The sequence below is a fragment of the Plasmodium sp. gorilla clade G2 genome, assembly GCF_900097015.1.
Source record: "Plasmodium sp. gorilla clade G2 genome assembly, chromosome: 7".
In the NCBI taxonomy this organism is placed as follows: Eukaryota; Apicomplexa; class Aconoidasida; order Haemosporida; family Plasmodiidae; genus Plasmodium; species Plasmodium adleri (nom. inval.).
The window spans coordinates 486768-513970 of record NC_041699.1 but is presented as its reverse complement, the minus strand read 5'-3'; the positions used below and the strand labels follow the sequence as shown (position 1 = coordinate 513970).

Genomic DNA, 27203 nt, shown 5'->3' with positions numbered 1-27203 from the left:
TAAATATATATATATATATATATATATATATATATATATATATATATATGTATGATTAAAATATAGAAAAAATATATATGATATAAAAATATGTATAATCTTAAAATATATATATGAGGTATCTATCAGAAAACAAATATATATGTAGTACATGTTGTAGATAATATAATAACATAAAGGATTTTTTTATTTTTATATTATTAATTAATTAATTAATTAATTAATTTTTATTATTGTTGTTTTTATAAAAAAAAAAATAATTTAAAAAAAAAAAAAAATATATATATAATAAGTATATAATAATATAAAAATAAACGAGTTCTTATTTATAGCATAGAATATATTAATGATGAAATAATATATGAATTAAAATACAAAATAATATACAAAGTAATATTAGAAGTGCAATACAATATGTTAAATTTAAATTAACATATAAATGAAAATACAAATTAAAATATATAACAATATACAAATAATATACAAATTAATAAATATATATAACAAGCATTCGAAAAAAATGAGATATTATTATATTATATTTTTAAAATATCTATGTAAATAAATCACGATGTTATAAATACAAAAAATTTTTTTTTTTTTTTTTTTTTTTTTTTGCTTTGTTCCGTAATAAAAATTGAAATACACAAATGATACATATATAATATCAAGCAATTAAATTATATAGTTAATACATTATATAAAATATTGTATAAAACGAAACATTTAATTAAATAATATTAGTTTTATAACAAAAAATTCTATGAATATAAAATTTATGTACAACTGATAAATATATATATTTCATATTGTAAAGTTTGTATTACATGCATAAAAGTTTCTTGCATATTCATATTTCAATTATATATATTTTTCTTTTTCTATGAATGCATTATATATATAATAATATAAATGTAACGGTTATTATAATTAAAACTAAAGATACATTAGCATAAAAAAATGAAATATCTATTAAAATAATTTATTGCCATTTATTATTAATGTAGGTAATACCTAAAAAAAGTAAATATAATAAATTTACAATTGAAATGATCCCCAAATAAATTTATTCAAAAATAAATGTTCGTTAATTGACATGATGATAATGAAAATGATTATGATGATATTCGACAATTAGAATGATAATGGGGTAGACAGCAAAATAAACCCCGATGTTATAAGTGGAATATGTTCCATTATCGAAATATTAGAAACTACAAATCTAACGGTGATATATTATAAATGTGTATTATAGTAACCATTACAGAAGGATTATATAAAAAATTTTCCATATAGTGATTTCAGATTGTTATGCATTGAAAATACAGTTATTAATGCAAAAAAAAAAAAAAAATTAAATAAAATAAAATCAAATAAAGATGTAGAAAATACAAGTTTTATGTTCTTGTAGATGTACATAAAAATATAATAGAAATTGATATACTCATCTTCCTTATATTAATAAACTTCTTTATTGTTTCACACACAAGCATAAATACAAAAAAATATAATAAAATTCTTGGCATATATCAATCTAAGTAACATGTATATACCTTGTTATATATAATGTTACGAAGTATTGAAACAAATGGAACAAGTTATTAAAAGAAATGTCAAATTCTAATTTATGTAAATTGCAATATTTATTCATTTTATTATTATTATTTATACATAGTATTAATATTTTAGAATATACAATTATTGCTATATATACTATTAACTTATTTTAAAATAATTTATTACACATAATATCAAAAAAAAAAAAATTCTTTTAATATAGACTACTTTATATAATGTAATATTGTATCTTTCAATATGTAGAACAGTAATAATTACTATTATATAATTATTAAAAGAAAAATAATTTTAATTATATACATACAATATATAAATATATATTTAAAATATAATGAATGGTAAAATAGGATATCATAATTTGTAATGCATATATATAATCCTTTATATTATATAAAAATAAATTGAATATATTTTTTTTAGATTACATATATATAGAAAATTATTCAATATAGTATTTTTTCTATATGCTTACTTTCTTATTTTATTTATTTATTTATTTATTTTTAATAATCAATATTAAAATAGTTTCATTTTGTGATGATATAATATAATTATTTAATAAAAAATATCATTTTTAAAAGTTTCATAATTAAAAAAAAACAAAAAAAAACATATATTCATTTTAATAATAACATAGTTATATTAGAGGGGAATATATACACAACATATATTTTAGAACAATAGCAAAATATAAAAGAAAACAAATTAATTTAATAACATTTATTTTTTACTTAATTTTTATTAAAATTTATTTATAATTATAGTTTTATGTTTAATATGATATATTATATTGTACATTTTGTTATAATTTTAGAAATACAATGACACAAAGTTATATATATTTTAATATATATTATATATATATATATATATATAAAGACATATGTTGTAGTATATATGTGATGTAAATCTTGAGTAATTACCATTTTACATATATTTTTTTATTTACTACAGGAATATTGTTCCATTTTCATATACGAATTTTTTTTAAACATATATTAAATTTTATTAGGTTGTATGTTAATTATAATTTTGTAATATTCAATTTAAATAAAAATATAGAATATTTAAATATTCAATTATTATTATTTTTTTTTTCTTTCTTTATAACAAAACAAAAATGATTATTCCTATAAAAAAGGAATATATTTATATTTAGTATCAAATATAACATGTATAATATAATAAAAAAAGAATATGAGAATTTCTATTAATTATATATAAAATAAATAAATAAATATATATATATATATATATATATGTAAATTAATTAAATAATTATTTAATGAAAATTCCACAAATAAAATATTCTTAAATAAATAAATAAATATAAGTATCTATTACTTTAATATGTTATTATTTTTTCTTTCTTTTAGTATATTAGTATTAAATTAACACGTATATAAACTAATATTTATTAATATATATATATTTTTTAACATATGTTATATATTATAAAAAAATATATATAGATATATAACAATATTATTATATATAGTTAAAAAACGTATATAAAAATAAATAGTAATATATATACTAATAAATATATTTATATATTACATGTAGTTTTGTTGTGGGAACATAATATAAAGAATAGTTACAAAACAACTGAAATACAAAACGAATATAATATAACATCATCCAAAATATTGTGTGAATAAGAATTGTATGCACCGCCTAATTATGATAAGCATCCAAAAATGCAAAAAGTAATGCAACAATTTGTTGATTGTGCCGCATAACGATTTCGTGAATATGAGGAATAATTTCAAGAAAAAAGAAAGAAATGCAAAGATCAATGCGATAAAGAAATCCAACCAAATAGGAAAACAAATGGTAGAATAGTTTTAAGAATTAGAAGAGGATATACAAAGTGATACCATTCTTACGTGTACGTATCAAAAATCATTAGCAGATAAAATGGAGAAAACTTGTTTAAAATGTGGATAAAATTTAGGAGGAATTCTTCAAGGGTTTGGAATATTCGTTGAATATGGTGTACATAGGATGTTAAAAGCGACTATGACAACTTCTGAGAGAGTGAATATTGAGTTAGGTATTTAATCAGATAAGGCGAGTGTGCTGTCGAAGACATTGCAGGAGTAATATAAAAATTCTATCTACGTATCCTAGGTGGTGTTGCATTGGAAAATATTATTAATGTAGAAAATTTCAATAAAAAATGTTCATTGTTCAAAATATTTTGGAGCAATACAATACAATACAATGTGTGTGTATACTACTACTCTCAAAAGTAGTCTTCTTTGCTCTTACGTCTCATTGAGTAAAATTACTAACCCTTCTATGGTTATAGCAACTAATGAAAATAGTGTTGCACTTAAACCTAGACAAGTTGGTATTTCTAATATTGCAGATGTTACTCCTGGATTTATAGCTAAAGAGATTGGAAAGGTAGCAAGTACAGATGCTATTTTATCTAATCCTATTTTAATTTCGATTATAGTACTAGTGGCATATCCTTTATACATTTAATTATACATTTAATTTTACGTTAACTTAGAAAAAATAAAAATGAGAAAAAAATTACAAAATATAAAATTATTAAAGGAATAGATATGAGGTATTTGATATTCTTGATAAGCAGTTTAATGTATGCATTACATTTGGTTGAATATAGTACGATTATTATTATTATTCATTATAATTTTATACGTATTAAGTTTTTATATATTTTTTTTATTTTGTTATCAGCCTATTTATTCATTAGTTATTTTTTTATTTATTTAAATAATTATTTATAATTTATTTATTTTTATTTTGTTCTTTCAAGATATCTTTTATTTAAAATATAATGTAGTTTTTAATTTATTTGAAATATTTCACGCATGTATAATTATATCATTCAATTTAAGAACATACTGTATCATATATTTATTAAATTCTTTAGACTATTTGTTCTTAAAAGTAATATATAATAGAACAAATATAAAATAAATGATATTATTATTTAATTAATATTATAAGAAATATATTATTAAAAAAGACCAATTGTTTTAATATTTATATAATATAAATTAATATAAATAAAAATATTATTTATATTGAGGAAAATATTCGATACAAAATTATAATATTATATATATATATATATATATATATATATATATATATTAGTTGGTAAATTATTTCATACATTACTTAATGTACTACATAATATGTTATATCATAAATTCTTTTCTGTATTAATTTATATGTTCATTCATAATTAATATATTCTATGCAATAAATATAGAGTTGTAAAACTTTATTTTAATTTAAAATTATTATATATATATATTAGTTTTTGTTTCATAATAGATTTACATAAAAAACAAAAATATAAAATATAAAAACATAACATTAAACAAAAAAATTATATTAATATTTTTAATTGTTATTAAATTATCTACAACATATACTACATTTAAATTATTATATATATATATATATATATATATATATATATATTTTTGTATATATACGTGATATATATATATATATACATTTTTAACTAAATGTATATGTATTTATTTGTATTTGTTTTTAATATAATACGTATATTTATATGACATGCATTCTTTGAATGATAAATATATATTTTTATAACAAAGGAATTTTTCTATCAAATGTATATTAATGTAGGAAAATTTTTTATATCATATATATTTTTATATCTTCCATATATTTTAATAACAAAAGTATTGTTTGAAACATATATATATATATATATATTTTTCAAAATATATTTTATGTATTGTCAACAATTGTATAAGTTTATGTTATATATATATATATAATTATTTATATAACATAATATACATATATATATATATTTATTTATGAATATGTGAAAATGGCAAATATCAACAAAAAAAATCGTTCAAAAAAAAACAAATATTTAATATATTTCAAATGTAGGAGATAAATCGAAATGTATATGAGTAGATGTGGAGATGATGAATTTATATTCTATAAAAATTTTTTTTAAATTATTTAAATAGCGCCAAAAAAAAAATATATATATATATATATTGTTATTAAAATGATAATTGAACGAACAAATAATAAATATTGTAATACCACATGTAACAAAAATGGCAAAACCCAGTGGTACCAATAAAAAAACTGTGATGGAAATTGCAAAAGATTTGCAACAAAAAGCTGAAACAGATGCAGAAGGGCGTGGTTTTAATGAATTAAAAGGTAATCCAGAGAAAGGGCAATATAAGCATAACGGCGATAAAAATGACGATGCGTTGAAGGACATATGTACAATAGATAAAAAACATTCCAATGATAAACGTAACATTAATGGTAGTGGTACAGATAAATATGATGGTCCATGTACAGGAAAAGGAGGACAACTAAAAGACAGATTAAATATAGGAAAAGAATGGGGAACAAATAAAGAAGCAAATCCACAGCATAAAGAAGTATACTTTCCTCCTAGAAGGTTAGATATGTGTACATCTAACATAGAAAATCTAGATGTGGATAAAGCTCCCGGACTAAAAGATAATAATGTGAACCACTCGTTCCTTGGTGACGTATTATTATCAGCAAAATTCGAAGGACAAGATATAGTAAATAAAATTGGTGGTAAGGGTGACGACCCACGTATATGTCGTGCAATGAAATCTAGTTTTGCAGATATAGGAGATATCATACGGGGTATAGACGTGTGGAGTAAAAACGGGGATATGGTGCAGTTGGAAAATAATTTACAAAAAATATTTGGGAAAATCAAAGACAAAGTAGGTGGTAGTAGTTATGCTAGTGGTGAAAAAGAAACCCCCAAGTATAAAACCTTGAGGTCTGACTGGTGGGTTGCCAATCGTGACCAGGTATGGCAAGCGATGGTTTGTGATGCTAAGGATGATTCTACGTTAGTTATTGGTAATTCTGATAATACGACAACTTTTGAACTATCGTGTGGTAAATATAATCCCAAGTTTGTCCCATATGATGATTATATTCCTCAAAAATTACGTTGGTTAAATGAATGGAATGAAAGTTATTGCAAACAGTTGCAATCACATATAAATTCGTTCAAGGATAAGTGCTCGAAATGTAAGAGTGGTGTTAATCTTACAACTTGTATAAGAACTGAACAATCATGTAAGGAATGCAAAAGTACGTGCGAAAAGTATAAAACATTTGTAGAAAAATGGAACGAAAAATGGAAAGATCAAAAAGAACAATACAACACATTATACCAAAATGCAACGTCTACTACCACTGGTAATGACGAAATTCAAAATAAACTTAATGAATTTATCGAAAAACTTAAAAGTGAAGGCAAATCCGATTATAAAAATAGTCCTGAAGAATTTATAAACTCTTTGCTAGGGTATAGGTTTTGCACAGACGCAAACCAAAAAGAAATCAAGGACGATAAGGACGACGCCTACGTATTTAGTGAAACCCCTAAAGAGTATAAGAAAGCATGTACATGTGACGAGGTGCCGCCGCCTCCACCATCTCCACCTCCAGAACCACCAAAACCTGGTGTTCCACCACCTGCTCCTCCATGTACGAATAACAAAATAATTGATGCGGCAAATACACTACAACACCAGGTACAAACGGAATTGGTAAACAATGGTGTAAATTTGAAAGGAGAGGCACATAAAGGAACATATAAATATACGACTGATGCAAGTACATTTAATACTAACCTATGTGGTATAACTATCCAACATACGAATGATGTACGTCCAAAAAATCAGAGATCTGGAGGTCCTTGTACAGGAAAAGGTACAGGAACAGACAAAGACACACATAACCAGAGATTCATTATAGGACAAGCGTGGACACCGGATAATAATCAAGTAAAAGATGGTCATAACGATGTTTTGTTGCCCCCACGTCGTAAACATATGTGCACTTCAAACTTGGAGAATCTAGGTTCACAAAGTAGTCCCGACCCACTTAAAAATGTTACGGATACCACCAAGTTTAACCACTCGTTTCTTGGCGAAGTTTTGGTGACTGCCAAATATGAAGGCCAAGATATCGTGCACAAACATCTGAGCAAAGGCGATACTCCAGGGATATGTAATGCTATGAAATATAGTTTTGCCGATCTGGGGGACATTATACGTGGTACGGACATATGGGAGAAAAATGACGATATGGTAAGATTACAAGGGCATTTAAAACACATATTTGGGAAGATTAGGGACCAGAATGGAGGGGGTAACAGCGGTAAATATAGTGGTACTGATGGTATTACCAAGTTACGTTCGCACTGGTGGGAAGCAAACAGAAAAGAAATATGGAAAGCGATGACTTGTACTTCCCCGGACGAAGCAAAATTATTTACACATAATTTGAAGGGTGAATATAGTTTTTCTAGTCCCAAATGTGGCCATAATGACCCACGTTTTATCCCCTCTGATGACTACATTCCGCAAAAATTACGGTGGCTAACAGAATGGGTAGAAAGTTACTGTAAACAACTAAGAAGCAATTATTGGCCTGTGGTAGCCTTTTGCTGGAATTGTAAAAAACAATTAGAAAAAAAACCAAATGGTAGTGAGAAGGATAAAGAAAAAAAATTATGTGAACGTTGTACAAAAATGTGCGATGTATACAAACAACACGTTACCGATTGGCAAAATCAATGGAAAGAACAAAAAGAAAAATACAATCAATTATACCAAGCAAGTGGTGGTACTCTCGGTGGTAAGGACGAAATTGATAATAAACATAATGAATTCTTAAAAAAACTAAAGGACAACGGCAAATGTAATCCTAAGGATAGTAACGATTATTCAAAACCTGAAGAGTTTGTTGATTTGATGGGAGGATACAAATACTGTAAAGATACGTCCCAAAACGAATACAAGGAGGATAAAAGTAGTGACGATTCTCACGCGTTCAAAGAAAATCCAAAAGGTTATAAAGATGCATGTGCGTGGAAAGATGATAAACCAGGTACTACCCCAACGCCACCCCAATCACCGCCGACAAATAACGATGTCTGTAAAATCGTGAAGGAATGTATTCAAGAAAATGAACAACAAATAAAAAAACCACCACATTACAAAGGGGATTGCAATCCAAAAATAACAAGTACAAACAAGCAATATCCTAAATGGGATTGCGAAAAAAATAAAGGTCTAATAGCGGATAACGATCAAGGAGCATGTATGCCCCCAAGAAGACAAAAACTATGCATACATTATTTAGAAAATTTCAGTGGAACAACCTCAGATGATTTGAGACAAGCATTTATCAAATGTGCAGCACTAGAAACCTATTATTCATGGATGTATTATAAAGATCAAGGTGCTGGAAAAAATACCGAGGCAGAAAAACTGTTGGAAAAAGGAGAAATTCCTTACGATTTCATGCGAAACATGTTATTTACCTATGGAGATTTCAAAGATTTATGTTTAAATAAAGATATATCAAAAAAGGATGGTAACAACAGTGAACTCCAAAATAAAATAGATAAAGTTTTCCCAACGAATGGAAAATCTGATGATGGTCTATCACGAGAACAATGGTGGGATAAATATGGCCCATCTATCTGGAAAGGGATGCTCTGCGGTCTATCCCATCATATTCACAAAGACAATGAGCAAAAACGTAAAACACTTACCGAAAATGATAAATACAAGTACGAACGTGACGATTTAACGTCCGAAATGTCTAAATATATCTTCAATATTGAGCAAACTCCTCAATTTTTTCGTTGGTTCACCGAATGGTCTGATGAATTTTGCACAAAACAAAAAGACAAATTAGCCACATTGCGCAACAAATGTAAGACGTGTATTGTTAAAACTAATAAAGCATGTAAGGATAAGTCACAATGTAACGACTGCCAAAAAGAATGTGAAAATTATAAAAAAAATTTTATTGAATTGTGGAAAAAAGACTATACTAGTCAAAAAAACAAATTTGACAAAGATAAAAAAGACAAATATGATACTGTTCCCCTCGTGGAAAAAACTATCCCTGCATATACATATTTACATAAATCATTGGTTTCCCTAGGACTTAATGATAATTGTATGGAAAAAAAATCCACAACACAAAAAGGTGACATACCACAATCGATGGACACTCCCCCTAATGAATTCAAATATCAATGCGAGTGCGACGATAAACCTCCCAAACCAGAAACATGTGACCAAATAATGGAAAGTGGTACCAACCAGTGGGACTGTAGTGGTAACATTGTATCTGGTGGTAGTAACACTGACAAAATGTGTGTGAAAAACGAAAAGGAAGATGATGAGGACGCAACAAGTGGTGGCGGTTCTGGTCGTGGCAAACAAGGTGGAAAAGCACGTCCCACTAGTGACGATTTTTATGATTTATTTAATGAATGGTTACATGATATGGAACATTCGTTAGATATAATTACAAACTTAATAGAAGAATCGTGCAAAAAAATAGATAAGAAGAAGTCGGGCGACAAAGAGTGTACGAAATGTAAAGATTTATGTGATTGTTACGATCAATTAAAATCGAAAATTGATGTACAGTGGAGTAAACAAAAAAACTACTTCGAACAATATAAAGTTGCAAAAAAAGCTGAAATGGAATTTGCTGATCTTGATATGTTTTTGGAAGCACAATGTGTTCTCAATGAAATTGGGAAATCAAAAGATATAGCGAGTGCAAACAATGTAGAAGATATCGTTAATGAAAAAAAATGTAAAAAAAAAGATGGGAGTAAGAATGAAACTATATTTGACGAAAAATTAGATAATACTACCAAAAAAAAAGAAACGGAGTGTGAAGTGTGCCAGCACAAAGATACTGTTAAAGATAATGAATGTGCTAAGATAGAAGATGCCACTGGGTGTAACACTAAAGATTATGATGATCCAAAAGATCCTCCTAATACCAACGAGCCAAAAAAAAATTGGAAATGTAATAAAGAGTCTAACGAAACCTTGGATAAAGATGCCTGTGTCCCTCCTAGAACACAACAATTATGTATAGCCAACTTGCATGATGGTGACAACAAACCGAATTTTAATGACGAAAATAATATGAAATCTAAATTAAAAGAAGCAATTAAAAAAGAAACGAAATTATTATGGACTAAATATAAAGATGATAAAGATAAGGAGTGCAAATCAGTAAATAGAAGTATAAATGATTTTAAAAATCTTGTTCTAGGTACAAGTTTATGGAAAAATACTGCTATAGAAAATATAGAAAAAAAAATAGGTGAAATTATAGCACAAAAGAATGGTCCCACTGGTGGCAAAAAAATGACACAACAAGAATGGTGGGATGCCAACAAATCGGATTTCTGGAAAGCAGTTCAATGTGGGATCAGAGAGGGACAAACAGGTGTCACAGGTAATGAATGTCCCCCGATACAATACGACACCGAATATGACTCGCAATTTTATTGGTGGTTCATGGAATGGGGGGACGATTTTTGCGCCAAAAAAAAAGAAAAGGCAAAAGCGGTGGCAGAGAAATGTGGTAAAGTGGAAGATAAAAATAACGATAAACGTAATTGTGATAGTGGTGGTCAAAATATAGCAGATCAAGGGTGTAAAAGTGCGTGTGACGATTATAAAAATTTGATTGATAAACATAGAACTGTTTGGACTAAATTTTCTGAAAAATTTAATGAAAAGGAGGAATCAAAGAAAAAAAAGAACAAATCATCATATAATAATTATACAGACTACTTAATAACTAATTGTACAGATTGTAGTGGTACCGATTTTGAAAAAGTGTTCAAAGATAGTAATGTTCATGGGGATTTCGAAACTACATGTACATGTGTAAAACCTAGTAGTGCTGGACGTACTGGTGGTGCTAGTACCCCTACTACCAAAGATATTGAACCATGTGATGCCACAATTATCGCCTCGAGTTGTAAAACGAAAGATATGAGTAACACTAAATGGGACACATCTATTGTTTCCTCAGAAAATATAAATAAAGTCTATTCTCCTCCAAGACGTCAAAAATTATGTTTAGGTAATTTAATGTTATTGACAGGTGGAGAAAAATCTGAATATATGAACAATTTAGAAAAACAATTGTATGCCGCAGCAAAGAAAGAAGCAGAACTATTAAGAGATCTTCACAACAAAGATAATACAAAGATATGTCCTGCCATCAAACGTAGTTTTTATGATTTTGGAGATATAATTAAAGGCACAGATCTAGAAAGAGGAGATTATGACAAAAAGGTCGAAGAACAAATATCGAAAATATTTGAAGATAGTGGCAAAACAAGTGGTAATCCACGTGAAGAGTGGTGGGATACACATAAAGATAAAGTATGGAAAGCAATGACAAATTGTGACACCACCAACAATTGTGGTGCTACCACTCCAACCGATTATGATAAACATGATCAATTTTTAAGATGGTTCATCGAATGGGGAGAAGATTTCTGTACACAGAAACAACAATATATGACGCAACTGCAAAGTATATGTCTGCATCCAGATTGTAATACTGAATGTGAAGGTACTACCTGTCCTGCATGTCAAAAACTATGTGCAATATATCACAATTGGTTATTAACTAAAAAGAATGAATGGAATGGCCAGAAAGATAAATATAGAGATGATTACAAAAAAAATAAAAACACTCATAATATATATGATGGAACAAAAGAAGGTCCTCATGAATATTTAAAAAAAAAAACAAATGGATGCGATCAAGCTGAATTTAATAAAGTTTTCAAAAAAGGAGACAATGAATATGGGAAATATAAAGCAAAATGTAAAAAATGTATAGAGAAGTTAACGAAAGAAACAATAAAAAAAATTAAAGAAAGAAATAATCCTGGTAGTACAGCACAACCTGACGGTAAGGGTGTCAAACCTATGCCGAACCCTAATCCGAGCCATCCTGGTAGTACTGCCACTAAGGGCGCGTGCGAGATAGTGGAGACAACACTCAAGAATAAAGATGGAAGAGGTAGAATAGCTGCGTGTGGAGAAAAAGATTTTAACACGAAGAGTTGGGATTGTAAAGATAAGATTGATTCAAAATATCGTGAGGGACCCTGTATGTCTCCTAGAAGACAATCGTTATGTATAAATAATTTAAAAGCTTTGAAAGGTGATAAAACTACAGATGATTTAAGAAAAGCATTAATTCAATGTGCATCAATAGAAACATATTGGTTATGGGAACAATACAAAAAGGATTACCCTAGTGAGGTTTCACAATTAAATAATGGTACCATACCTGAAGGATTTAAAAGAATAATGTCCTATACATTAGGAGATTTTAGGGATTTGATTTTGGATACTGATATATCTGCAAAAAAGGATACATCAAATGAAGAAAATGATGTGGGTGCGGCAAGAAAAAGTATAGATAATATTCTTAAACCAAATGGCAAAAATGCTAATGGCGAAACACCTGAAAGTTGGTGGAAAAATATTGAAGAACAAGTATGGGAAGCTATGGTTTGTTCCTTAAGTTATAATACAAAAGACAATAAAATAGATGATACTACGCGACAAAAACTCACCGACAAGGCCGAAAACAAATACTCCAACGTCAAATTTAGTGACAACACCACCACGTTGTCCTCGTTTGTGGCTCGGCCACAATTCCTGCGCTGGATGACCGAATGGGGGGAACACTATTGTGTCACACAGAAAAAACACTACGACGAGGTGGCTAGTGAGTGTGTGAAATGTGATGCCACTCCTGCTAGTACTAGTGGTCGTAAAGCAACATGTAATGATGAGAAGAAATGTGAAGAATGTAAAAATAAATGCAATGCATATAAAAACCTTGTTAATACATGGGAAAAACAGTGGAAACTACAAGAGAAAAAATACTTAGAATTATACAATAAAGCAACAAAACCTGGTGCAACTGCTAGTCCTGCACAAGAAGATCCCGTGGTCACATACCTAAAACCACATACTGGTGACACCACGTACTCTAGCGCTGGTGGGTATTTGACAAAAGAAGGATTCATAAGTGGGTGCGAAAATACACAAAATGATTTTGCGAATAGTGGTGGTAGTAACAATTATGCGTTTAAGGAATATCCAAATACATATGATAAGCAGTGTACGTGTGTGGACAAGCCGGCACCGGTCAAACCAGTGGTGAATCCAACACAGGATACGGCGTCACAAAACCCGGGCAAAAAAGGCAAGGACAAAGGATCACAAAAACCATCACCATCATCTCCTGGTAGTAATTGTACGGGACCTGATAAAGGTGATGGAGGAACGTGTCAAGGAGGTCCAGTTATAAATACAGGAGAAAAGGGACAAGGTGGCATCACAGTTATTACTAACCAGTCTAGTGGAAAATCTAGTGACCCAAAAGGTGCAACCACTGATCCCAAAAGTGCTAATGACCCACCTGGTAACCCCGCCTCGCCTAATGGTGGCTCGGCTAGTGGCCCTGGCTCGCCACTCGATCCTGGTGGTACAGCGGCGAGTGGTAACCAAGGTAGTGGTGGTAGTACTGGTCAAGCTAGTGGTGAACCTGATACCCCTAGTAGTTCTAGTTCTAGTTCTAGTAGTGCTGCTAGTGGTACATCACAAAGTGGTAGTGATCCAAATAAAGTACCTAGTGTTCCAGGTGCGGTGGTGCCACAACCGGGTGCAGGTGTGAAACCTGGTGCTAGTGTTGATAATGGTTCCCCTTCTCCTGGTACTAGTGGTCCTGCAGATCCATTTGATCAATTGGAGACATGTCCATTAAATAACACTGATGCATGTAACAAAATTGGTAATGCTGGGTGTCCACCAAAAAAACTAAATTATGATCTTGATAAATGGGAAACGCAATATTTGACTCATTCAAATTTTAAAAATAAAACAGTACTAGTTCCTCCTAGAAGAGCAAAAATATGTTTTAACTATATTATTAAACGATGGCATACGTTAAGAAAAGAAGAACTTTTCACAAAACGTCTACTGGACACTGCTGCAACCGAAGCACAATTGTTGAGTATGAAATATAAAGAACCTAAGGAACGTGAAATATTGTTTGATTCAATGAAATATAGTTTTGCTGATATTGGCAATATTATTAAAGGTGATGATATTCTAGAAGATCTTCGTACAAGATATGTTAAACAAATATTCGAGAAGATATGCAAAAAGGAAGGTCAGTGTAATAACGGCAATACAAATGATCAAGAAATAAAAAAAAAACGTGAAAGTTGGTGGAAGAATAACAAAACTAAACTATGGCATGCTATGTTATGTGGATACAAAAGAATTGCTACAAATGGAACATTGGATAACAAATGGTGTACTGTACCTACTGAAGATAAAACTCCTCAATTTCTTCGTTGGTTTCAAGAATGGACTGAAATTTTCTGTACAAGGAAAAAAGAATTAGAGAATGAGGTAACGAGTAAGTGTGATAACTTCAATTGTGATAGTGGTACTGGAAATGTTGACGATACCTGTAGAACTGTATGCGAAAGATATAAAAATTTCATTTTATCAAAACAAATCATGTATAAGTTACTAGAGAAGCAATATAATGATAATTATATAAAAATCAATGCAGGTGGTAGAGAAGCCCCAGATTATTTGAAAATTAAATGTAAAGACGGTAAATGCGATTGTATCACTAAAAATTTTAACAATGATACCAAATGGGAAACACCCTATGATACATTTTATGATACCAAATTTAAAAGTATATGTGAATGCCCAAAACCTCAATCGAAAAATCCTTCATCAAATTCTCCTGGTAAAAGTGGTGGCAGTGTTTTTAGTGATTTTTGGAAAGATATAGCAGGGGCTTTAGGTTCTTTATCCGGTAAAGCTGTTGGTTTGGGAGTTACTGCAACAGGAAAAGCTATTGAACATGCTGCAAATATAATTCCTGATGCTGCAGACCTTGGATTAAAAGCTGGAATAGGTGCTTTAGATAAAATAAAAACCATGCTTGATGCTACTAATCCAAAATCAACCAATCCAGGACCTGATGCACCAGAACCCAAAGCACCTGGTGGTGGAACCCCTCCATCTAGTGGAATAAAACCCGAAATTGTGACATCTACTGTTCCTGTTGGAATAGGATTTGCATTAGGATCGATTGCTTTATTGTTTTACTATATGAAGGTAAGAGAGAGAAAGATGCTATATGTGTGTTTTTGTGTTTATATATATATGTATGTGTGTGTGTTTTTGTATGTATTTATATTGAAATATAGTAAGAAAGAAATTAAATATATATATAAAAAAAAAAGGTATATATTGGAATATATTTGATGAAATAATAAATATATATAGGAATCAATTTGTTAAAAAAGAAATATATAGATAAACAAATTTCAGAAATTTAAAAATATAAATAAAAAATGAGAAATTTTTTTAAATAAAAAAAAATACACAAAAATTAAGTTAAAAAAAAAAAAAGAGAGAAATTTTATCAGAAACAAAATATAAAAAAATTCAGTTAAAATAAAAAAAATGAGAAAATATTTTATCACAAAACAATTAAAAAAAAATTCATTTAAAACACCAAAAAACAAAAAAAAAAAAAATTGAAAATAAAAATCCAATTAAAATACAAAATGAGAAATTTTATCAAAAAAAAATATAAAAAAAATTCATTTAAATAAAAATGATGAAAACAAAAATTCTGTTAAAATAAAAAATGAGAAAATTTATCAGAAAAAGATACAAAAAAAAAAAAATTAAGTTAAAATAAAAAATGAAAAATATTATGAAAAAAAAAAAAAAAATACCTATATTTATTTACATACATACATATCCCAATACCTATGTACCTAAACCCACACATACATATATATATTCACATACATATACTTAAACCCATACATACATATATATATTCACATACATATACTTAAACCCATACATATATATATTCACATACATATACACCTATACCCACACATACATATATATTTTGTTTTGTAGAAAAAAACCACGACCACACCTCCCGAGATATTTCGTGTGCTTAATATACCCCAAAATGATGATGCGATGCCGACAAAAACCTCCACCAATAGGTATATACCTTATAGGAGTCAATATAAAGGAAAAACGTACATATATGTCGAAGGAGACGAACCAGATGATTATGTACGTGATATATCTTCTTCTGATGTCACGACCTCGTCGTCCGAAAGCGAATATGAAGAGATGGATATTAATGATATATATAAATCACGTAGTCCTAAATATAAAACTTTGATCGAAGTAGTACTAAAACCTAGTAAATCAACACAGGATGATACACCTATGTATCATGAAAATGACAACAATAAACTTACGGATAATGAATGGAATGAACTAAAAGAGGATTTTATATCTAACATGTTACAAAATCATTTACCTAATGAAAATATCATTGATGATAATATATATAAAAATATCCAACCTGATACTTTACACAATAATATGGAAGAAAAACCTTTTATCACTCAAATCCAAGATAGATTTTTACATGGTGATAACGAGGTTACTTATAATATAAATTGGAATATTCCCGAAAATATTAATAGGACTACCAATATCGTGAATGATCCAAAATATGTGTCACAAAATCTATATAGTGGTATTGATTTAATAAATGATTCGTTAAATCGTGATAACGATATTGATATATATGATGAATTATTGAAAAGGAAAGAAAATGAATTATATGGAACAAAACATCCAAAAAATACAACTTTTAACCGTGTCGCTACACAAACATATACTGATCCGATAATGAACCAAATAGATTTGTTTCATAAATGGTTAGAGAGACATAGATATATGTGCGAAAAATGGAATAATAAAGAGGAAATGTTAAGTAAATTGTATGATGAATGGAATAAATCAAATAACGAACATGTATTATATATACCCTCGAATGGTAATGCTGATGATATTAATACAATTAATGATGAAAATTATAATATGATTAATGCAAACAAACATGAACCTAATCACAAAACATCTCTTGAACATCTTGGATCTACAAATATTCCTCCTAATGATCTTACAGGAAACAATAATGATTCTCAAACAAAGAATTTTCGCACAAATGTATCTATAAATATACATTTTGATGAAAAAAATAATATACCACGTGAAAACGACGATTTGGAAAATTTTTATAATTCTTTTGATGACGATGAAAACAATTATATGAATTTAAAAAGGATTGTTTCTAGATAATATATTAATAATAAATTAAAAGAAGTAACAAATTCCTATATCTAATATATACAATATATAATATATATAAATATGTTTATGTATGTATAACAAATTTTTTACTTATTTGTTTTCTTCTTTCTTCTATAGAAATGTTATTTTATTTTATTTTATTTTATTTTTAATCAATCTCTTTTTTTGTAATTATAATGTTAAAATATATACTTACATTATATAAAAACAAAATATTTTAAATATTTCTTAATTGTTTTATATTATAAAATATTACACAATGTAATATATATAACAGAAAAATTATAATCAAAAAATATTCATAATAACATTATTATAGTAATAAAAGGAATAAAATATCATAATATTTTCCTTTAATTATTTCTATTATTAACATTAATTTTTACTATAATAAATATAATATATTTCTTTATCAAATTTTTTTTAAATATATTGCTATAACAGGGACGTTAATAATAAAATGATAATTATACAAAATTACTAATACATACATATATATATATATATTTGATTATGTATATATGTATTTTTGTATAATGAAAAATTCCAAATTAATTTTTCGGTTTTATTTTTATATGTTAGTTTTGTTTGTTTTAAGATATTATATAATTATAAATATATATATATATATATATATATTAGTATGATTTATGATATGTACTATAGTGTAATAATTTATATGTATTCATATAAAAAGACATAAAGGAAAAATATATATATCTTTTTTTTTTTTAAGGAATATATTTTAACGATATGACAATGTAAATAATTTTGAAAGAGTAATGTAGTTGTTGTTATACTTCATTTTTTTATTTTAATATATGTATATTGAATTATATATTTATATGTATTGTAGTTGTTTACCTTCAAATTAATATATATATATATATATATATGTTATGATTGTAGTTGGTTTTTTTGTTTTTTTAATATTTAATAATGTTTTTATGTTATAACAGTCTTTTTGCTTTTAATTTTTATCTTTTAATATTATATCTTTATTATTTATTAATTTGTTGAATTTTTTTTTTTCTTTGGACTACATTATATCATAAATACACATACATTGTTATACATACATTCTCTCATACGCGTCTTATTAATTCAACAAAAATAAATAAAGAAACAAACAAACAAAAATAATGTCTATATTATTTTGTACGAAGGTTATTTATTTTTTTATTATTTTATTTTTTTTTATGATATACAAAAATCTATGGATATTTTGTACATTTATATATATGTGTTTGACGACTACATACATTAAATATATTATAATATTTAATATATAATATATACAATTTTATAATTATATATGTTATAATGATGTTAGACTATGATTATTATATAACATTATTATTAATTATATTTTTATAATAATCACAATATAATATATATATATATATATTTTGTTGTTCTTTTTGTTGTCGAATATTATTATTATATCTATAGAATAATATATATATGTATTTGTTCGAGTTGTGTAATTTTTCTATTTTTCTATAAATGGAAAAGTATATTTTAATCTTTCTATTTAAATAATATATAACAATTATTAATTTACACTTCTACATAAATAAACATATATTTATATAATCATATGTTTCATTAATATATCGTATATGGGATAAAATATTATTATAATTATCTACACATTTTATTTTATTTTTTATATTTCTCTTTCCTTATTACTCCTTCAATGGTAAAGAATTTATATATATATATATATAATTATTTGACAGTATACATCAACAGTTCCTGAATTCAAAATTATATTTTAATAATATCAATACACATACTAGTTTATTAAATGTACCAATCGATCATTTATTCCACATAATATTACATAAACAATGTCCCTAAAGTAACACACATATATTATATAACATATTCTATCCTATTATAATAACATTTCTTATCTTTTTCCATTTTTGATCTTGTTTTTTTTTTTTTTTACTCATAATTATCATTATAAAATATATAAATATACATTTAAAATATGAATAAATTATAAAATGGTATATCTGTCATTTTAATATTTTATATAATATATATATTATGAACACGTTAAATTCACTAACTTATCAATAAAATATATTTGTATAATTTAAAATAGAAAGTAAAACTATGCATTATATTAGTTCATTATATGTATACTTTCTCTTTTCTTAAATTCCTTTTTTATAATAAATATAAATACTTTTTGGGTTGTAATTATATGATATAATTATTTAACGCAAAAAAATATTAATATTTTAAATTTATTATATATATATATTCATATTTTTATAATTTTAGATACATTTCAGGGATATGTATAATATACAATAAATTTTACAACATAAAATAACAGAAGAAATTTTTTATTAAAATATGTTACATTTAATTAATATTAAAATTTATATGCTATTTTACTTTGTCATTTAATGCCACATATAATGATATACTAGTGTTATATCGCAATTATTTTTTATTATAATGATACAAAACAATATCTTATGATATATAAATATATATATATATATACACATGTAATATGTTGTAATATATATGTGGTATACATCTTCACCAATTACCATTGCACACGTTTTTATATTATTTACGACAAAAAGGAAAGAGATCATTCAATGTTATAATAGGTTATTAAGATGTATAAAAGAAAATAATAATAATAATAATAAATTAATATGATTATTTACTTTTATATATAAAATTAAATTCTATTAGAAATTTGAAAACATTATGAAAAATGTACAATATTTTATTATATAATTTTTTTACATTTTTATTTTTTTCTAGTAGAATAAATAGTGTGCTTCTAAATAAACAAATATATATTTATAATGAAAATTTAATTGTGGTATATTATAAAAGTGTAATAGGATTTTAGATTAAACATATTCAATTTATTTATTTATAAAATAAAATAAAGAATTATATATTAATTTATTATAATATTATTAATAACATAATATAAGTATAAGAATAGAAATAAAGTTATATTACACTAATATATTATTATTTTCCCTTCCATTATATATATTTTTAACATCATGTCTTGTATGAATCAAATAAATACTATTACAATACATATATGTATATATGTATGTATATGTAACATTTAATAATTTATGTAAATATTTCATATATATAATTATAAAAAATATATATGTGTAATTATAAATTACAATTAAATATTACATAAATATATTATATATTTTTATAGGTTAATATACAAAAGAATCATAACAGCTCTACACTTCATACAGCAAACACAAAAACGGAAAAAATACAAACAACTAGGTTATTATGAGAATGTAAATTCTATACACCTAATTATGACAATGACCGGAAATGAAAGCTTCGATTCAAGAATATAAGGAAATATTGTAAGAAAAACGAAAGCAATGCAAAGATCAATGCGATCGAGAAATACAAGAAATTATTTTAAAAGACAAACTTGAAAAACAATTATTAGAACAATTGAGTGTGTTGGAAACATATATAAATACCGAGGATATACCCACTTGCGTTTGCGAATAGTCGATGGCAAATAAAGTGGGAAAAAGTTGTTTGAGATGTGGAGGAATATTAAGTGGTGTGACACCTGAATAGGGTTTGATAGGTAGAACTACTTTATATGCTATTAGTGTTTGGAAACCTAAAGCTATTGCTGCTTCTGCACTCGATGCCAAGAAAGGAGCTACTGCTGGTGAAGCAGCGCTTGCTAAGGTTGTATTGAAGGAATAAAATCAGAATCCAGTATTAATACCTTATTTACTAATTCTTTGGATATAGTTATCACTACAGAAAAGTATTGTAATAATAGTTTGCTCAGTCAAGGTATTAAGATGCAATATAATATAATGTGCAATATGTATAATACAAAAGGAGAAGGTCTTCTTTGTTATTATGGAGACTTATGTGATATTGATAAAGTATATAATGCTTTAGACCTTACTGTAAACAAAAATGTTAAACAAGCTATAACTGCTACTACTACTGAAACAACCAAAGTTACTGCTGAAAATACTAACGCACAAATTAATGTTGAAATTAATAAAGTAACAGTTTCAACTACTAATTTGTATATTGCTATTATTTGCTTCCGTTGTTTGCAATAGTCATTATAGTTTTGGTTATGTTAATTATTTATTTAATTTTACGATATAGAAGAAAAAAGAAAATTAAGAAAAAATTACAATATATAAAATTATTGAAAGAATATATATGTTTTGTTAGGTAGATGTATATAGATTAATATATTGATTGTTTTGCTTTTTTTATTTTGACAAATTATATAAGGTATATATATGTTTTATTTTGTTATTAATTTAATTAATTATTTATTTCCTTTATTCTTTCAATACCATTTTCGTTTTTACTTATTAAAAACTAAAATTTTTAATTTCTTTTTTAAAATACATCTTTTATATGTAGACACAAATGTACATAATTATAATGTATGTTTTTTAATAATAATATAATATATATATATATATATATATTAATTTCTGCTTATGAAATGATATATTATTGAATGTATAATAGAATAAATATATTACAATCGTATTCATATATTGAATTATTATTCATATTGTAATTTCATGTATGTGATATAAATGAACAATAATAAATAAAATTTATAAGTTCATATTAATTTTTAATATTCTTATCTTATTCTTTTTATAATGTATTTATTAATATGTTTCATTCTAATGTAATATATACATTGAAATATTATATATTTATTAATTATTTTATTCTTATTTTTAATAAAAAATAAAAATATTATTATATAGTGAATTTTAGAACAAATATAATATACATATATGTATATAATTCCTGTCAATTTATAACCAGAAAAAAAAATTTTGTAAATAAAACTTTTGTTATATTCATAATTATATAATATAATAATTTTATATATAGTGATTCAAACGTTATTATTCTAAAACAATCAAAAGAAAGATATACATATATATGAATCACAATTTTATTATAGTATCAATATTTATAAAACTTTTTTTTTTTTTATTATGTTCTAATACATATAATTATTCTCATAATTGGAAATATAAATAATTTTATAAATATTAATCTCATATAAATTAATTAAAAAATATATATATTTATATATATAGTTTATATTTTTATATATTTAATATAATATAGATTAATGCTTCATAAATTCATAATTTAAATTAAAAAATATTAAAAAATAACTATATGCATGAGAACTGCTGATATCATGTAATAAATCTAATAATATATTAAAATTTTTATAAATTCTCTATGTATTTTTCCATTAAATACATATATTATTATATAATAAATTATTTACAACGTAAAAAATATAAATGCAATACATTTGTTTTATATATAATTACACAATTCCATACAAAGTATGCTATGTTATTATGTAGTATCATTAGAATGTTCTTTAATTTTTATTGTATTTAATATATTAATAAGAAAAACAATTTTTTATATAAATTATTTATAGTTAATATATATATTTTATTTAAATATTCTATTAATTATATATATATATATATATATATATATGTTAAATTAAATAACAAAATAGATACATTACAGAGTATATTATATCATAGAATAAACCTTAGTAACACAAACAAAATAATCTAAAAATAAATATAATAAGATATATATGAAATGTTTTTTATTATAGTACTTTTTGCTTAATATTAAATATTATTATTTATAAGGAATCTTGTTAATCATTCCATAGTAGTAATTATATTAAATTATATTTTAGGATATCTATTTGACGCAAAATTTGTTAGCTTTTATGTTACATATATAGCATACACCTATAACAACTACTATTCTACACACTTATATGGCTTTCGTAATAGAAATATATTATCCCTTATTCCTATATGATTATATAAATAAAAACAATATTTATTTATAATATATTTGAACTGTAATTTATCATAGTTTTATATAAATATAATTATTTTAAGTATTTAAAAAAAAGGTAAAAAAAATTATAAAATATTAAATTGTGTTTTTTGCTTTATTATATATTTTTTATAAATATGATTTGAATGTTCTTAAAAAAATAATTGTACTTTTAGGAAGAAAATATAACTGTATTATAACATAAAATTAAAAATTTTATTTTTAACGTTCCTAATATAAATAATATTAAATAAAATAAGATATGTCATTCGATATAAATTATATTAATATAATTTGAAATATAAAATATTACATTTTTAATTTAAAAATTAATACATACCGCCTTAAAATGTTTTTATTTTCCCTTTTATTTAATACATTTTTTTTTCACAAAATGTATGCAAATAACTATTACTATTACAGTTATATGTATTGTTCAACTGCTTATATATATATATATATATATTCCAATTTTTTTTTTTTTTTTTTTAGGAAAATTATATGTATAAACATTATAATATAACCTTGTACAAAATAACAAACAAAGGATATCAATAAAATCAAGATCCTTAGCAGAAATAGAGAGACCAAAAAATCCTCATTATCATAATGATCCAGAACTTAAAGAAATAATTGATAAATTGAAACAGGAGGCAATAAAAAAATATCAACAAACACATGATACATATGAACAATTACAAGACGTGGTTAATAAAAATGGAACACAAATTATAAGTGGACATATTGCAGAACCTATGTCAACCATAGAAAAAGAATTATTGAAAACATATGAAGAAATGTTTAGTGATCAAAATCCTATTATGTTAAACCCTGGTATAAACACCAAGCAAAATGATAAATCTTGTGAATGTCCAAATAAGAAAAATTCATCCGATAAATTATTTTTATAAAATACAGTACACGATAAATATTTGGATAATTTAAAAACAGGTTGTGTTGGAGGTGCTGCTACATTTGCGCTTTCATCCATAATTACAGCGGGTTCGGGTGTTACTGCTGCTTCTAAAGCTGCAATTGCATCGTTTCCACCATATATCTCATCAATTACAAGTACCTCAATTGGTTTAAAATTCTTTTTTCCATCTTTATTAGAATCTGTGATAAAACCTTTAGTTCCTTCTCACTTAATTTCTCTTACTACACCATCAGAGATTGTTGCAACTGCTGCAAGTACAGGTACTGCAACGTTTTTCTCTTACGGTATGGCAATTGTCGCGATTATTGCAGTAATTATTATAGTGATACTTTTATATATATGGTTACGCAAAAGGAGAAAACATTCATGGAAATATGATTGCAAAAAACATTTATGCACGTAAAATATTTTTTATAACATAGGAGTATTTTGCATTAATCTTATATAAACTACATATTAAATTAATATTTGTTACACGATCTAATATTATTTGAATAATTTATTCTTTAAAATAAACATTTATAGATATTATATACATAAAAAATAAAAATATTTGATGATATAATTATTAAATATTTTATGGTAAAAAGAAAAAACCTTAAATAAATAAAAACATTCACAACATATATTTTTCAATAATAATACTAAAGAAAAAAAAAATGAAACACACATATATAGTTAGAATCCTGATATTTTAATCATTATTATTATTTGTAAAATACTAGAGAAACAAAAACAGCGACAACAAAAATATAACATATATATATATAAATTTTTTTTTTTTTTTTTGTTTTTTGATTCCCATTTATTCTTCTATTTAGCTCTTTCTTCGTCATTATATTATTTTTTTGAAATATCTAATATTAATAAAAAGTATATTTTTATTTTATATAAAAGGAATATTATACAATTATCTCTTGCTCAAACTATATATATATATATATATATATATATATATATATATAATTTTTTATTAGAAACGTTGAAAAACAGATGACAAAGTCTTATACAAAAATAACAAATATGGTGGATGAAAAAAAACTAATGGAATCATAAAAATTATTTCAAACCATAAAAAAAAAATAAATAAAAAGGAAATATTATGAATAAGAACATACAATTTTTAACCTTTATTATTTAAAAATATTCTTTCTATTTTTAAATATTTTAATTTTAATATTAATTATATATATACATATATACATATATATATATATATATATATATATATATATATTTTTATTTTCATAGTTATATAACGTTAAAATAATATAAATGACCGTTTAATATTATTATTATTAAATTTATAAATATGTATAAATAGAGATTTAGGATTCACACTATTTAACCACAAATTAATAATAATAAATTTTTATTTATTTGTATTATTAGTAATGAGTACACAATTAATTCTTATCGATTCATAGCATAAATAGTCCTTGTAATTATAATATTTTAATTATATTTAAAATGAAAATACATGAATTTTTTGGGGAAAATAAAAACGATGTACTATTCCACTTTATTTACAAATAAATTATATATATATTTATAATTAATATCATTAAACATTATATACAAGATATCATAGTAGTATTTAATATAGAAATAAAAAAATATATATATAATTTAATTTTATTGTATTTTTTTTTTTTAAATAAAAAAAAAAATTAAAATAAAATATTTAAAATAATTCTTAATAAAATATGTTAAAACACTTTTTTTTTTTAAATATGGTGTATTTCCATTTATCTTAAAAATTAAATATAAATATCACAAAAAAAAAATAATAATAAATCATCATACAAATTAAGAGAAAAACATAAATATAAGAAAAAGATATAATTGAAAAAAAAAAAAAAAAAAAAAAAAATTGTTAATGTAATATAATACAAATAAAAAAATTATATATAAAATAAAAATATATATATATATATATATATATATATATATATTTAAAATTATATTAATCCTCTTTAAAAGTACATTATACAATAAATTTATAAAATAAGGAAAATATAAAAAATATGACAAATAATTTAATATATATATATTTTCAATAGTTACTATTGTTATTATTAGATTAATCTGGAAGTCCAAAAAACAGAAAATTGAAGTATGGTTACTATTCTTATAGTAATGAAATTATATTCATTAAATGTAATCATATTATTATATTTTATAATTTCATTTTAAACATGAAGACACCATAATATTATTATATTATTTTAAAAATTAAAAAAAGAAAAAATGAGAGTAATAAATGTACAAAAAAATAGCAAATATTAATATCCTTTATTAATTCATATGTAAAACATATATCTTAGTTTTCCTTCACAAAAAAAAAAAAAAAAAAATTATTAAATGAACAAATATATATATATATATATATATATATTTAAGCTAATTCCGAATCTTAAAAACAAGAATTAATGATATGTATAATGATATTAATAATAATAATAATTCATATATCATATTATATATCTCATGCATTATATATAGGAATGTATTCATCCTGAACAATAGAATTGTTAACTACTAACACTTTATTTATTTTTTTATTTTGTTGTTTTGTACATTTATAGGATTATCATCATCAAAATCATCAT

At 24.4% G+C, this 27203-nt stretch overlaps 1 protein-coding gene and 2 pseudogenes across 1 annotated transcript, besides 2 other annotated features; all 3 read left to right on the top strand.

Annotated features, from left to right (window-relative positions):
- Positions 1-5672: 5672 nt before the first annotated feature.
- Positions 5673-17711, top strand: PADL01_0711200 (erythrocyte membrane protein 1, PfEMP1, putative; the record flags this gene model as incomplete). Its single annotated transcript, XM_028681144.1, has 2 exons — positions 5673-15638; positions 16464-17711. 2 exons carry the CDS (start codon positions 5673-5675, stop codon positions 17709-17711), a joined length of 11214 nt encoding a protein of 3737 aa, XP_028537551.1.
- Positions 17712-21015: 3304 nt separating this feature from the next.
- PADL01_0711100 lies at positions 21016-21953 on the top strand (annotated as a pseudogene).
- Positions 21016-21953: a sequence feature (rifin, pseudogene).
- Positions 21954-24003: 2050 nt separating this feature from the next.
- Positions 24004-24994, top strand: PADL01_0711000 (annotated as a pseudogene).
- Positions 24004-24994: a sequence feature (stevor, pseudogene).
- Positions 24995-27203: the final 2209 nt, after the last annotated feature.